This window comes from Miniopterus schreibersii, assembly GCF_964146895.1.
Source record: "Miniopterus schreibersii genome assembly, chromosome: 5".
NCBI classification, from domain to species: Eukaryota; Metazoa; Chordata; class Mammalia; order Chiroptera; family Miniopteridae; genus Miniopterus; species Miniopterus schreibersii.
This window is the reverse complement of record NC_138106.1, coordinates 48512021-48524791: the sequence shown is the minus strand read 5'-3', so window position 1 is coordinate 48524791 and position 12771 is coordinate 48512021. Positions and strand designations below refer to the sequence as shown.

General features: G+C 45.4%; 1 protein-coding gene across 1 annotated transcript in view; it reads left to right on the top strand.

Annotated features, from left to right (window-relative positions):
• CASR (calcium sensing receptor) overlaps positions 1–7635 on the top strand; it is a gene marked incomplete at its 3' end in the record, with an annotated part of 74075 nt that extends 66440 nt beyond the window's left edge. Inside the window, exons 6-7 of the mRNA XM_081138036.1 lie at positions 4718–4841; positions 6128–7635. Of these exons, the coding sequence (XP_080994162.1) occupies positions 4718–4841; positions 6128–7635 (1632 nt within the window). The remainder of the gene's footprint in view (positions 1–4717; positions 4842–6127) is intronic.
• Positions 7636–12771: the final 5136 nt, after the last annotated feature.

Below are 12771 nucleotides of genomic sequence, written 5' to 3'. Positions count from 1 at the left end.
CGTCCACCTAGGATCCAGGAGCTCGGGGTTCGATTCCCAGTCAGGGCACATGCCCAGGTTGCGGGCTCCATCCCCAGTCGGGGGCGTGCAGGAGGCAGCTGATCAATGACTCTCTCATCATTGATGTTTCTATCTCTCTCTCTCCCTCTCCTTTCCTCTCTCTGAAATCAATAAAGATATATTTTTTTAAAAAAGAAAGCAAGATCCATACATATGCTATCTATAAGAGACCCACCTCAGAACAAAAGATACACAGAGGCTAAAAATAAAGATATGGAAAAAGATATTTCATGCAAATGGAAATGAAAAAAAAAGTTGGGGAGAGCATTTGAGATCTTGCTCCGCAGCATGCTGTCAGTTTGGCTCAAATAAACCTTTATAAAAATTCAAAAAACAAACAAATAAAAAGCTGGGATACAACGCTTATATCTGACATAACAGATTTGAAAAGAAAGGCTATAATAAAAGATAAAGAAGAACACTACATAATGATAAAGGAATCAATTCAACAAGAGGATATAACCCTTGTAAACATTTATGCACCCAACATAGAAGCACCTAAATATGTAAAGCTAATCTTAATGGACATAAAGGGAGAGATGGACACTAATACAGCCATAGTAGAGGATGGGGATTTTAACACCCCTTTGATATCAATGGATAGATTTTTCAGACAGAAAATCAACAAGGAAATGGCAGCCCTAAATGCCACACTAGAGCAAGTGGACTTAATATCTTCAGAGCATGCTAAAGTAGAAGAATATACATTCTTTTCAAGTGCACATGGAACATTTTCCATGATAGACCACATGTTAGGACACAAAACAAGTCTCAATAAGTTTAAGAAGATTGAAATCATATGAAGCATCTTCTCTGACTATAATGGCATGAAACTAGAAATCGATCACAAGAAAAATACTGAAAAACATACAAAGATATGGAGGCTAAAAAACATGTTACAAAACAATGAATGAGTTAACAATGAGATCAAGGAAGAATCAAAAGGTACCTTTAAACAAATGAAAATGAGAACACAAGAACACAAAACATATGGAACACAGTGAAAGCAGTCATAAGAAGGAAATTCATAGCATTACAGGCCTACCTTAAGAAACAAGAAAAATCTCCAAAAAACAGTCTAACTTTACACTTAAAGGAACTTCAAAAAGAACAACAAACAAAGCCCAAAGTGAGTGGAAGAAAGGAAAAAATAAAGACCAGAGCAGAAATTAATGAAATAGAGAGTCTAAAAAAAATAATACAAAAGATCAATGAAACCAAGAGTTGCTTTGTTGAAAAGATAAACAAGATTGACAAACTTTTAACCAGACTCATCAAGAAAAAAAGAGATAGGATCCAAATAAAATTAAAAATGGAAGAGGAAAAGTAACAACTGATGCCACAGAAATACAAAGGATTGTAATAAAATACTGTGAATAGCTATATGCCAACAAATTGGACAATCTAAACAAAGTGGATAAATTCCTAGAAACATACAATCTTCCAAAACTTAATCAGGAAGAATTAGAGAATCTGAATAGACTAATTACAAGTAATGAAACTGAAGCAGTAATCAAAAACTTCCCAGCAAACAAAAGTCCTGGACCAGATAGCTTCACAGGTGAATTTTACCAAACATTCAAAGAAGAACTAATACTTATCCTTAAACTATTCCAAAAAATTCAAGAGGAAGGAACACTCCCAAGCTCATTTTACAAGGCCAGCATTATCCTAATTTCAAAACCAGATAAAGACACTACAAAGAAAGAAAATTATAGGCCAATATCCCTGATGAACCCAGATGCTAAAATTCTCAACAAAATATTAGCAAATCAGATCCAGCAATACATTTTAAAAATCAGACACCATGATTAGGTGGGATTTATTCTGGGGGTGCAAGGCTGGTACAATGCCTTCAAATCAATAAATGTGATACATCACATAAACAAAATGAAGGATAAAAATCACATGATGATATCAATTGATGCAGAAAAAGCATTTGATAAAATCCAGCACCTATTTATGATAAAAACTCTCAGCAAAGTGGGAATAGAGGGGACATACCTAAATGTAATAAAGGCCATATATGACAAACCCACAGCCAACATCATATTCAATGGAAAAAAACTAATAGTGTTTCCCTTAAGATCAGGAGCAAGACAGGGATGTCTGCTTTTACCATTCTTATTCAACATAGTACTAGAAGTCCTAGCCACAGAAATCAGACAAGAAGAAGAAATAAAAGGCATCCAAATTGGAAAAGAATGAGTAAAACTGTCACTATTTGCAGTTGACATGATAATTTATATAGAGAACCCTAAAGATTCTACCAAAAACCTACTAGAACTGATAAGTGAATTCAGTAAAGTATCAGGATAAAATAAATATCCAGAAATTAGTTGCATTTTTATACACCAATAATGAACTTTCAGAAAGGGAAACTAAGAAAACAACCCCTTTTACAATTTCATCCAAAAATAAAATAAAATACCTAGGAATAAACTTAACCAAGGATGTAAAAGATCTATACTTGGAAAATTATAAGACACTGAAGAAAGAAACTGAAGAAAATACAAATAGTTGCCCCCAGTACACACCCCAACTGGGGATCAAACTCGAAACCTAGGTATGTGCACTGACCAGGAATCAAACTGGAGACCTTTTGGTTGGAATGACACTCCAACCAATTGAGCCGCCTGGCCAGGGCTCATCAGATGCTTTTCTCTCATCTATTGATGATCATAGTTTTCTGTTAGTTTATTACTGCAATGAATAACGCAAATTTTCTAATATCGAACTTGTTTGCATTCCTGGCATAAATCTAACATTATCATGTTGTGTTTTCTTTTTTATGCCCTTTTGAGTTTGTTTGTTCATTGTTTTAGTATTTTTCATCTATTTTCAAGAAGTAGAAAATAGTTGTACTCTTCCCAGATCCTTTCACATTCCTTATACTTTGTGTGCACCTCCAGGACCTCTGTGTATTTTTGCATCCAATAACCAGAACTCACTGCTCTTTCTCAAAAGACTGCCTGCAGGCTAATGGAACCCACAGGCTCAGAGTGACAGAAGAGCCTAGGAATTTACATTTCCCCCAGGTGACCCTTAGCCAGTGAGTGGGTGGAAGTCTGAAAGCCCTAGCCCCTTCTCCTCAGGTCAGGACTGTTCTGAGGCATAATGTTCAGTCCAGAGTTCCCCTGAGAGCCAGCCAGGAGCTGCCCTCTGAGAGACTGCTCGAGATCACACCCTTCCTCCCCTCCCTTCTATGTTCTACTTCCTCCCATATCTTCCTGTTTCCAGTGGGAGAACTCTCTTTATAAATCATTCGAACACAAATTCCTGATTTAGGACTACTTCTGAAAACTTAATACGTGAGATGGGCCTGTACTTTTTTTTTTCTGTACTGTTCTTGTCTGGTTTTGGAATGAGGGTTATAGTGATCTTACAAGAATGAGTTGGAGGGTGTTCGTTTTTTAATTTTTATTTTTCCTAACCTCTAGTAGAGTTTGTATAAGATTAGATTGGTCTGTCCTTTGAAAATTTAGTATTACTTGCCTGTGATGAACCCAGGATGTGAATATGTGGTAGGGGTGGAAGTAAGGGGCAGAGGAAAGCAGATAGTTAGATGTAATGTTATTATCCCAGTCTTAGCTTTTGTTTTGGGTGGTAGCCATTAAAAATTACTAACTAGCCCTAGCCAGTGTGGCTCAGTGGTTGGATCAGCCTTTGTGCCAAAGAGTCATGGGTTCAATTCTCAGGCAAGGCCACATACCTGGTTTGCAGGTTTGATCCTCAGCCCAGTCGGCGCACGTGCAAGAGGCAGCCAATCAATATCTCCCTCTCTCTCTCTTTCTCGATCTCTCTCTCTCTCTCTCCCCCCACTCTCTCCTTTCCACTCTCTCTAAAAAAAAAAAAAAAAAATCCTCCCCTGAGGATTAACAAATCAAAAAAAAAAAAAAAAAACCTAAGTAAAAGCTAGTCATAAGTGAGCAAGTAATGATGGAAAGAAACAAGGATTATGATTAATCAAATTCTGTGCACTTGAAGTCCATTAAGGAAATAAATAAGTAAATTGAAACCTCTGTTATCTGAAATTAACATAGCTACTGCAGCTTTCTTTTGGTTAAGAATTGCCTGATATACCTTTCTGATCCATTCTGAACCCTCCATGCCTGTCCTGCCTGCCCCCCTGAGGGCCTCAGAAATCTCCCTGTGGAGCCTAAAATAAAATTGCAAGAATTGCAATTCATTGCAAAGTTTAGAGTCTCATTTTCAAACAAGTTTCCCCTCATCTCAACATCTCCCCATGTGACTGTCCCTCTGTGTGTAGGTTCATGTCCCTGTATCTTTTAGTTTGTCTCTAACTTTTACTACCATGGAGAGTAAACAGATATCTCATTCTGGGACCTGGAGGGAATGGAAGGGGGGTCATTTAAGGAAGATTTTGGTCACAGTGTAAACTCCCAACAATTAATCTTCTTAGAATCCCATAGACATGTGTGTGAGCGCTTGTGGCATGCGCACTTGCATGTTCACTCGTCCACTCCCTTTCATAGATACCAGGAGGCAGGGTCTCTGGACCTTCCTCTGCCTGGAATAGGCCTAGAGTCTGCCCCACCGGTCCTTGCGCCCAACTCCTCCCCCTTGCATGTGTCAAAGGAGCTGTAAGATTGACCCCACAGATGCAGCCCCTGACTTTGTGCTCTCCACCTTCCAGGTGCCTTTCTCCAACTGCAGCCGAGACTGCCTGGCAGGGACCAGGAAAGGAATCATCGAGGGGGAGCCCACCTGCTGCTTTGAGTGTGTGGAGTGTCCTGATGGCGAGTACAGCGATGAGACAGGTAAAGAAACAGCCCTTTGTGGGTGCTGTGTAGGGCTTGGTCCACCATGTAGGACTTGGTCCAAGTCAGTGAAGTCCCTTGAAGGGCTAGGCTGAGACGGTGCTTAGTACATTTTCTCATTTAACAAGGTATGTCCGAGCATCGTACTGTGCTGGGGGATAGGAAGGGAATGTTAGATGTCTTATAATACCGTGAGAGCTTACCAACATACCCGTTACACATCTTTCTTTTACTTTGATACTGCTTTCCAATATTGGTTTTTCTTCTCTTATAGTTCAGGGGCTCTGAATAGACAAACTTTTGTCTGTTCCAGGCTCCAGAGTTAATAGGCCAGGATAGATTGCCTGCTCAGTGCTTGGCACTGTACTTGCTGTTTTATGTTTTTCCTGTGCCTCAGTTTCTTCATTTCTAAAGTGGGAATTAAATGAGTTAATATGTGTAAAGCACATGGTAAGTTCTAGATAAATGTCTGTTCAGTAAAATCCTCGGTTGGCATATTGGAAGCACTCTATAAGTATTAACTATAATTGTTATTATCTCATTTCACCCTCCCCATAATAATGGGGTTATTATTGCTTCCAGTTCATAGATGAGAAAACTAAGGCCCAGAGAGGTTAAGGAGCCTAATGAAGGTCATACAGCTAGTAAATGGCAGGGCCAGGATTCCCATCCAGCTCTCTGACTAGAATGCTCTTGCTCCTTTCATTTCCCCACACCGCATGCTGCGCGGGACACAGCAGAGACTTAATAAATGTCCCTTGATTGAATGAGTCTGTATCTTCCTTCATTGGAAGGCCATGGAGGAATGCACAGGTCATATGTGTGAGATACTCTACCTTAATCTAAGAGGATGTCTTCTCTGATGTCTACAAAGCCCCTCCACATGTCCAAAATGAGTGAGGCTGAGCTTGATTCATTCTGTGAAAGTTGATGGACTATGTCATACCTCTGGGCAGCCACCTGTCCAGCAGGCTTGATCAGTCCCTGCTACAAACCGTCAGCGGAGAGTCTTAAAGGAAACATGTACACTTCCCACCATGTACAAAGCGGGGAGAGGGGGCGGGAATCACAGGATCATCAAAGGTACATGCAATTAACTAAGTACATGATTAAACATCAGTCAGGGTGCAATATATTATCTGATCATGTAAAAATCACAACTTTTCATCAGGACCATGTAAAGTGACCGACACCCCATAACCTGTGGTGCCCTCACGGCCACATTCCCGCTCACAAATGTTAGTCTGTGCCGCTCAGTCACTCCTCTTCGCTGGGACATTTTACAGATGCCAGTGCCTGTGACAAGTGCCCCGATGACTTCTGGTCCAACGAGAACCACACGTCCTGCATCGCCAAGGAGATAGAGTTTCTGTCGTGGACCGAGCCCTTCGGGATCGCGCTCACGCTCTTCGCCGTGCTGGGCATCCTCCTGACGGCCTCGGTGCTGGGCGTCTTCATCAAGTTCCGCAACACGCCCATCGTCAAGGCCACCAACCGCGAGCTCTCCTACCTGCTCCTGTTCTCGCTGCTCTGCTGCTTCTCCAGCTCCCTGTTCTTCATCGGGGAGCCCCAGGACTGGACCTGCCGCCTGCGCCAGCCGGCCTTCGGCATCAGCTTCGTGCTCTGCATCTCCTGCATCCTGGTGAAAACCAACCGCGTCCTCCTGGTGTTTGAGGCCAAGATCCCCACCAGCTTCCACCGCAAGTGGTGGGGCCTCAACCTGCAGTTCCTGCTGGTCTTCCTCTGCACCTTCATGCAGATCGCCATCTGCGCCATCTGGCTGTACACGGCGCCCCCCTCCAGCTACCGCAACCAGGAGCTGGAGGACGAGGTCATCTTCATCACCTGCCACGAGGGGTCGCTCATGGCCCTGGGCTTCCTCATCGGCTACACCTGCCTGCTGGCCGCCATCTGCTTCTTCTTCGCCTTCAAGTCGCGCAAGCTGCCCGAGAACTTCAACGAGGCCAAGTTCATCACCTTCAGCATGCTCATCTTCTTCATCGTCTGGATCTCCTTCATCCCGGCCTACGCCAGCACCTACGGCAAGTTCGTGTCGGCCGTGGAGGTGATCGCCATCCTGGCGGCCAGCTTCGGCCTGCTGGCCTGCATCTTCTTCAACAAGGTCTACATCATCCTGTTCAAGCCGTCGCGGAACACCATCGAGGAGGTGCGCTGCAGCACGGCCGCGCACGCCTTCAAGGTGGCCGCCCGCGCCACCCTGCGCCGCAGCAACGTCTCCCGCCGGCGCTCCAACAGCCTGGGGGGCTCCACGGGCTCCACGCCCCCCTCCTCCATCAGCAGCAAGAGCAACAGCGAGGACCCCTTCCCGCAGCCCGAGAGGCAGAAGCCGCGGCAGCCGCGGGCCTTGACCCGGCAGGAGCAGCCGCCGCAGCCCCGGGCGGCCCTGGCCCTGCAGCCGCAGCCGCAGCCGCAGCCCAGGTGCAAGCAGGTCATCTTCGGCAGCGGCACCGTCACCTTCTCGCTGAGCTTTGACGAGCCTCAGAAGAGCGCCCCGGCCCACAGGAATGCCACGCACCGGAACTCCCTGGAGGCCCCGAAGAGCGGCGACCCCCTGAGCAGGCGCCAGGCGCCGCCCCCGCTGCAGGGCGCGGAGGCCGCCCCCGAGCTGGCCGCGCGGGAGCCGGGCCCGCAGGCGCCCGTGGGCGCCGCCCGCCAGCCCGCGACGGAGGATCCTGAAGACACGTCCCCGGCGCGGGTCGTGTCCAGTGCGCGGAGCTTCGTCATCAGCGGCGGAGGCAGCAGCACTGTCACAGAAAACAGGCTGCACTCGTGACGTGGCAGGAGAGAGCCAGCCCGGCGGGGCGGAGAGAGGTCCCGGGGCGCGCCCATCCCCCAGGGACCGGGGCCTGCTCCCCGCTCCTCTCCTCGGAGCACGGAGGAGTCACAGGCGTGCCCAACGCCTCGACCTTGGTTGCACTGTTTGAACTGACAGTGCATCGACTGATGCTCCCTTTAAAATTAAAAAAAAGAAGAGCCACCTGCTTCTGGGGCTGGAGCCCGCCAGCGCTGAGATGGCCGTGGTCCCATCTGCTGCTCAGGACTCTCCCTCTGTTCTCCCCGGCCCAACAGCCCAGAGGGAACAGGCTTTCAGCTGCCCACCCATCCCCTCCTTTTTTTTTTATCATATTGAAACGGCTGCCCTGAACATTGCGGACAGCCCGGCCCGGGACAGGGTGCAGAGAGACAGGACATCCGCTTGGCCACGGCTCCCGTTAGGAGTCTGAAAGAATGTCCCCCCTGCTGCCCGACACCTTGACAAGGGGAAGAACTTTAAAGGTTCAAAACCAGAGGTGAATGTGTCCCTTCCTATTTATGATACTTGGTCTTCTACTTGCTGCTGCTGTCAGGTGACATCCAGAAGGTCCCTCCTGTACCAGTATATCTGGGTTGGTCCAGAATGTGATAGTGATGCCATGTTTAGATTCCAGGATGATACAGAATCACCTCAAATGGTTGGGAAAGGACTGCGGAACTTCAGTGAGCTGTATCTGTCATTAATATTGCTATATGTACCTTTCTCCTTAAGAAAACGCTTCTGTTGTAACGGTCCATGGACAATATAAACTGAGAAAAGTCACAGTTTGCTTAATATAAGGCAGTATTACTCAGCTCCATATTCCTTGTCTCCCCACCCCATGAGCTAAGCCCTATGTGAGCCCTTTCAGGACCCCAGGGGCCCCAAATCTCTCCCTATCCTTGCCCCAAAGGCTTCCTGAGGCCAGATTTACCCTTGCCCCTGTAGAGGATAGGTTCTCAGCCGTTGGCCTCCTACCAGTTGCTGGGGTGAGAAGGTGTGGTTCCAAGAGAGCCCTCCCAGGGCATTAGCCTGACACTCTACCCCCAGATGCCATGCCATGTTCCCTCCAGCGGTGGAAGCCTGCCCATGGGTAGTTAAAGGGGCTCAATGGCATATTGCTGAGCATTCAGGCTCTAGAGCCAGAGAAACCTGGGTGCAAGCCCTGGGTTGGTCAGTTGGGTGAGCACAGACAGGGACCCCTCACCTTGCTAAGCCCCAGCTTCTTTGTCTCTAATATGGGGGTAATAATCATTCTTTTTTCCTCAGAGCTCTTATGTGGATTAAATGAGATAATGTATGGGTGGCTCTCTTTCTAGCACCCCTTGCCTTTCCTGACCCTCTTCCCCCAGGTTGGTTTTTCCTTGTCTCTCCCTTTCTTCTAAGCTCCAAGGGCCCTTCTTTTGCCTCTGTAACTTGTTTCCTGAGCCCTTTTCTTCCACAGCTCATTTCTTCTACCTCTGTGACTTTCTAAATAAATTTTCTCTTATTAAAAAAGATGTATGTAAAGTACTGTAGCATGGTGCCTAGCACATAGTAAGCACACAATAAATATTAGTTAATATTATTACTGATATTGTAATTATTTTTTCACTTGTTTAAAATACAAAACAAAGCTTGTTTATCATTCAGATTTTAATGACAAGCCCACTGATAACAATAACTTTCTCCATAATAAGCCCAAGAACTCAGGGCCCAGGTCAAGGTGTCAGCCCTAGTTATGTTGCTCTTGCTGAAGAAGCCAAGTCAGCACCCAGATCTCCAGCACCAAGGGAAGACTGTACCAGTCAGTAGTTTCTCAGATCATTCTAAATGCTGCTCATAAGCCAAGGCCAAATATAGCAATTATATCTGTGTGAGACCTCAAACTTTATAGCTTGTTCCTCTGACCACTTTCTTCCAAAGGGCTGCCTTTGCATGTGTTTTAAAGTAACCTATTGATATGCCAGTTGTTAATTTGGATGAAAAGACAATAGAGGGCGCTATGTGGGTGCATGACTGGTTTCACACAGGAAGACTCCGATGAGACATCTGCTCCCCCAGGCAGGCCCAGCCTGCTTCTCCTACCTTGGTCACACCTCCTGAGCAAGGCACAGAGCTGAATGAAGGCTCATATTTAGCATTTTACTTGGTCTTTTATAAAAAAGGTGAAAGATTGATGGCTTGATTTTTATGTGTCAGAATAGTTATGTGGAAATAGCTATTAGCTATGCAAAATCACACACACTCATCCTGCCCAAGATTGACTTCACTGTGCAGCTCACCCATGTGGCTGATCTGAAGGAGGGGGCTCATCACGGAAAACACCGTTTACACCCAGCTTCATTTCACCAAGAGCTTGCAAATAAAGCAGTCTCTCCCACTATTCTTGTCAGAAAGGGAAACTCGATATCATTGTCCTCATTTACATGTAGCTGGGATAACTCAGCCCAAAATCAAGGGTGTGAAATATGAACTTGCATTATTTTTCTGTAACAGCCTAGTTTCTGTCTCAAATTCCCATTCAGCCTAGTGACAGAAACTTCATCTTAGTCAACATGAGATTTTTCTCAGTAACTTCAAATTTTCTGAATCAGAGTGGGCCTCTCATCGTATACCCATGCCAGAGTAAGTTGCAACCTCGAACCAATGTCCAACCTCCTTACCTGTGGGCTGTGAGCACTGAAGGGGGGTGTACAGTTTTCTGAATCAATTTAAATTTCTGGGGGTCTGACTTCAGAGGTTTCTTCCTCCTTCCTTCCAGGAGGGTTTTTCAGACATGGGCAGCTGCTGTTGACATCTCTGAGAACATTCTTTTTTTTTTTTTTAAATATATCTTTATTGATTTCAGCGAGAGGAAGGGAGAGGGAGAGAGAGAGAAACATCAATGATGAGAGAGTCATTGATAGGCTGCAGCCCGCAACCCGGGCATGTGCCCTAACTGGAAATCGAACCCCAAACGCCTGGATCCTAGGTCAACGCTCAACTGCTGAGCCACGCCCGGCCGGACTCTGAGAACATTCTTATCTGGTCCCCCAGTAATTGACATGCCTTCATGCTAGCATCCTCTGAGGCACTGAATTCTCATATGGTCCCCAGTCATGGGATCCACAGTGATCTGCTCAGTTGCATTGCTTTGTCCCAACTGCTAAGCCCGTCCCAGGCCTACCAGTTCTCTCATGAGAGAGGGCACTGGGGCCTGGGAACTACAGGGCAGCTCTCAGGCCCTCCCTCCTAGCACCCTACACTGCCGTGGCTGCTTGACTGCTGCCTCTCATGCTCGTATGAAGAATTCATGGAGGCTAACAAGCTTCCAGAAGAAAAATGGGACACATATCTCTAAACCTGTATAGGCATTTGTGGAAGGCCAAATAAGGGCCCCCAAAGATGCCCACATCCTAATCTCCAGAACCTATGATGATATGTTACATAGCAAGGATTACATATTAAGGCTGCAGATGGAATTAAAGTTGCTAATCAGCTGACCTTGAGATAGGAAATGATTCTGAATTATCCAGGTGGACCCTGGATAATCACAAGTCTCCTTAAAAGTGGAAGAGGGAAGCAGAAGAATCAGTGTCAGAGTGACTCAATGTGAAAATGACTCCACTGGCCATTGCTACCTTTGAATATGGAAGGAAGCCATGAGCAAGGAATGCAGGCGGCTTCTAGAAGTTGGAAAAAACAAAAATACCTATTCTCTCCAGTTTCCAGAAGGAACCAGCCCTGTCAACATCTTGATTTTAGCCCAATGACACCCTTTTTGGAATTCTGGCCACCAGAACTATAAGATAACACATTTATGCTGTCTTCAGCCACTAAGTTTGTGGTAATCTGTTACAGCAGCAACAAGAAATTAGCACAACATTTTTATTGTCATCTCCTTCCCTGAGCATTGCCAGCTCAGGGAATAGGCCAGGGCCTTTCTCAGAGATCCACACCTGCTCTCTCTTTAGCTCCTTCTCTCTCCTCCCAGAAGAAAATTCTGGTAATATTCTTTTTCTCCAAATCTGTTTGGAGAAGTATAAATCTTGTTTTCTGAGTCTTTCTGGGTTTTGGTTTTAGATCATTAGCAACCATTTTCAATCTATTATCTGTTAGTCGTAGAAACTTGAAAAACAGTGGCTTCAACAAACCTGGGTTTGTTTTTCTTTTCTGTAAAATAGGTCAGAAGTTTTTTCTTTAGATTCTCTGGAAAGATTCCTTAGAGTCTTCTGGTAATGAGAAACTGTTTATCTTTCTTTTGAAAATAAAAATGAATTACACAGTATTAAGGATTTTCACTGAAATGAAAAAGTTTCCTAGAAGACTTTAAAATTTTATGTTGGAAGTTTAGAGGTAATGATTAGCATATAACACTCACCCTGAAACTCCCTATGATCATTAAAAGTTGCCTAATTGCATTAGCTTCAATTCTGGGGAAGTTAGGGCTGCCCTACCTCTGTCTACAACAGTTGTGCTTAAGGGCGATGTTATTTCTCCTTTTGGCCTGACTAAAGTAATATAAGCTGTGGGCTAGCTCTGAATGGAGCCAGAGTTTCCCTCCTCTCATCTGCATTTGACTTATCAGTGATAGAAAAATAATAGAACATCAACAGGAGTGCTGGTTAATCACTAGAGGAGGTGGCCTGCATAGGTCTGAGCTAGCAGGTCATTTTAGGAGTCTATTGGAGACAAAGTCATCCCCCAAAGGTGGGTGGAATTGGGGTAGGTGGAAGAAAGTTATTGTCGTGAGGTCACTCCTGGAGACCCTGGATTTCCTATCCTGGATCATAAAAGAATACTAGGGGTTGAGTGAGAACTTTGCTACTGTGCAAGGAGTGAAATAGGAGTCAGGGATACTATTGGTACAGGGTAGGACCAGTCATGGGAACCAAGGTGCATTTCAAGGATAGGGAGAAGAGTTTTAGCCTTGAGGGGAACTGCTCAGCAAGGGGTATGAGAAGTGGTGAACTACTACTAGAAGAAGGCCAAGTGGAGGGCAGGAAACTGGGCAGAACCAGCATGAAGGTGCATCTGGGATCTGAAGGGACAACCAAGGCATCAAATGGGGCAAATGGGGACCATCTTCTCTGCTGCGATGACCAGCACATCCTTGCCCTCCCCTGAATCCTTCACAAGAATTGAGGGAGTTTA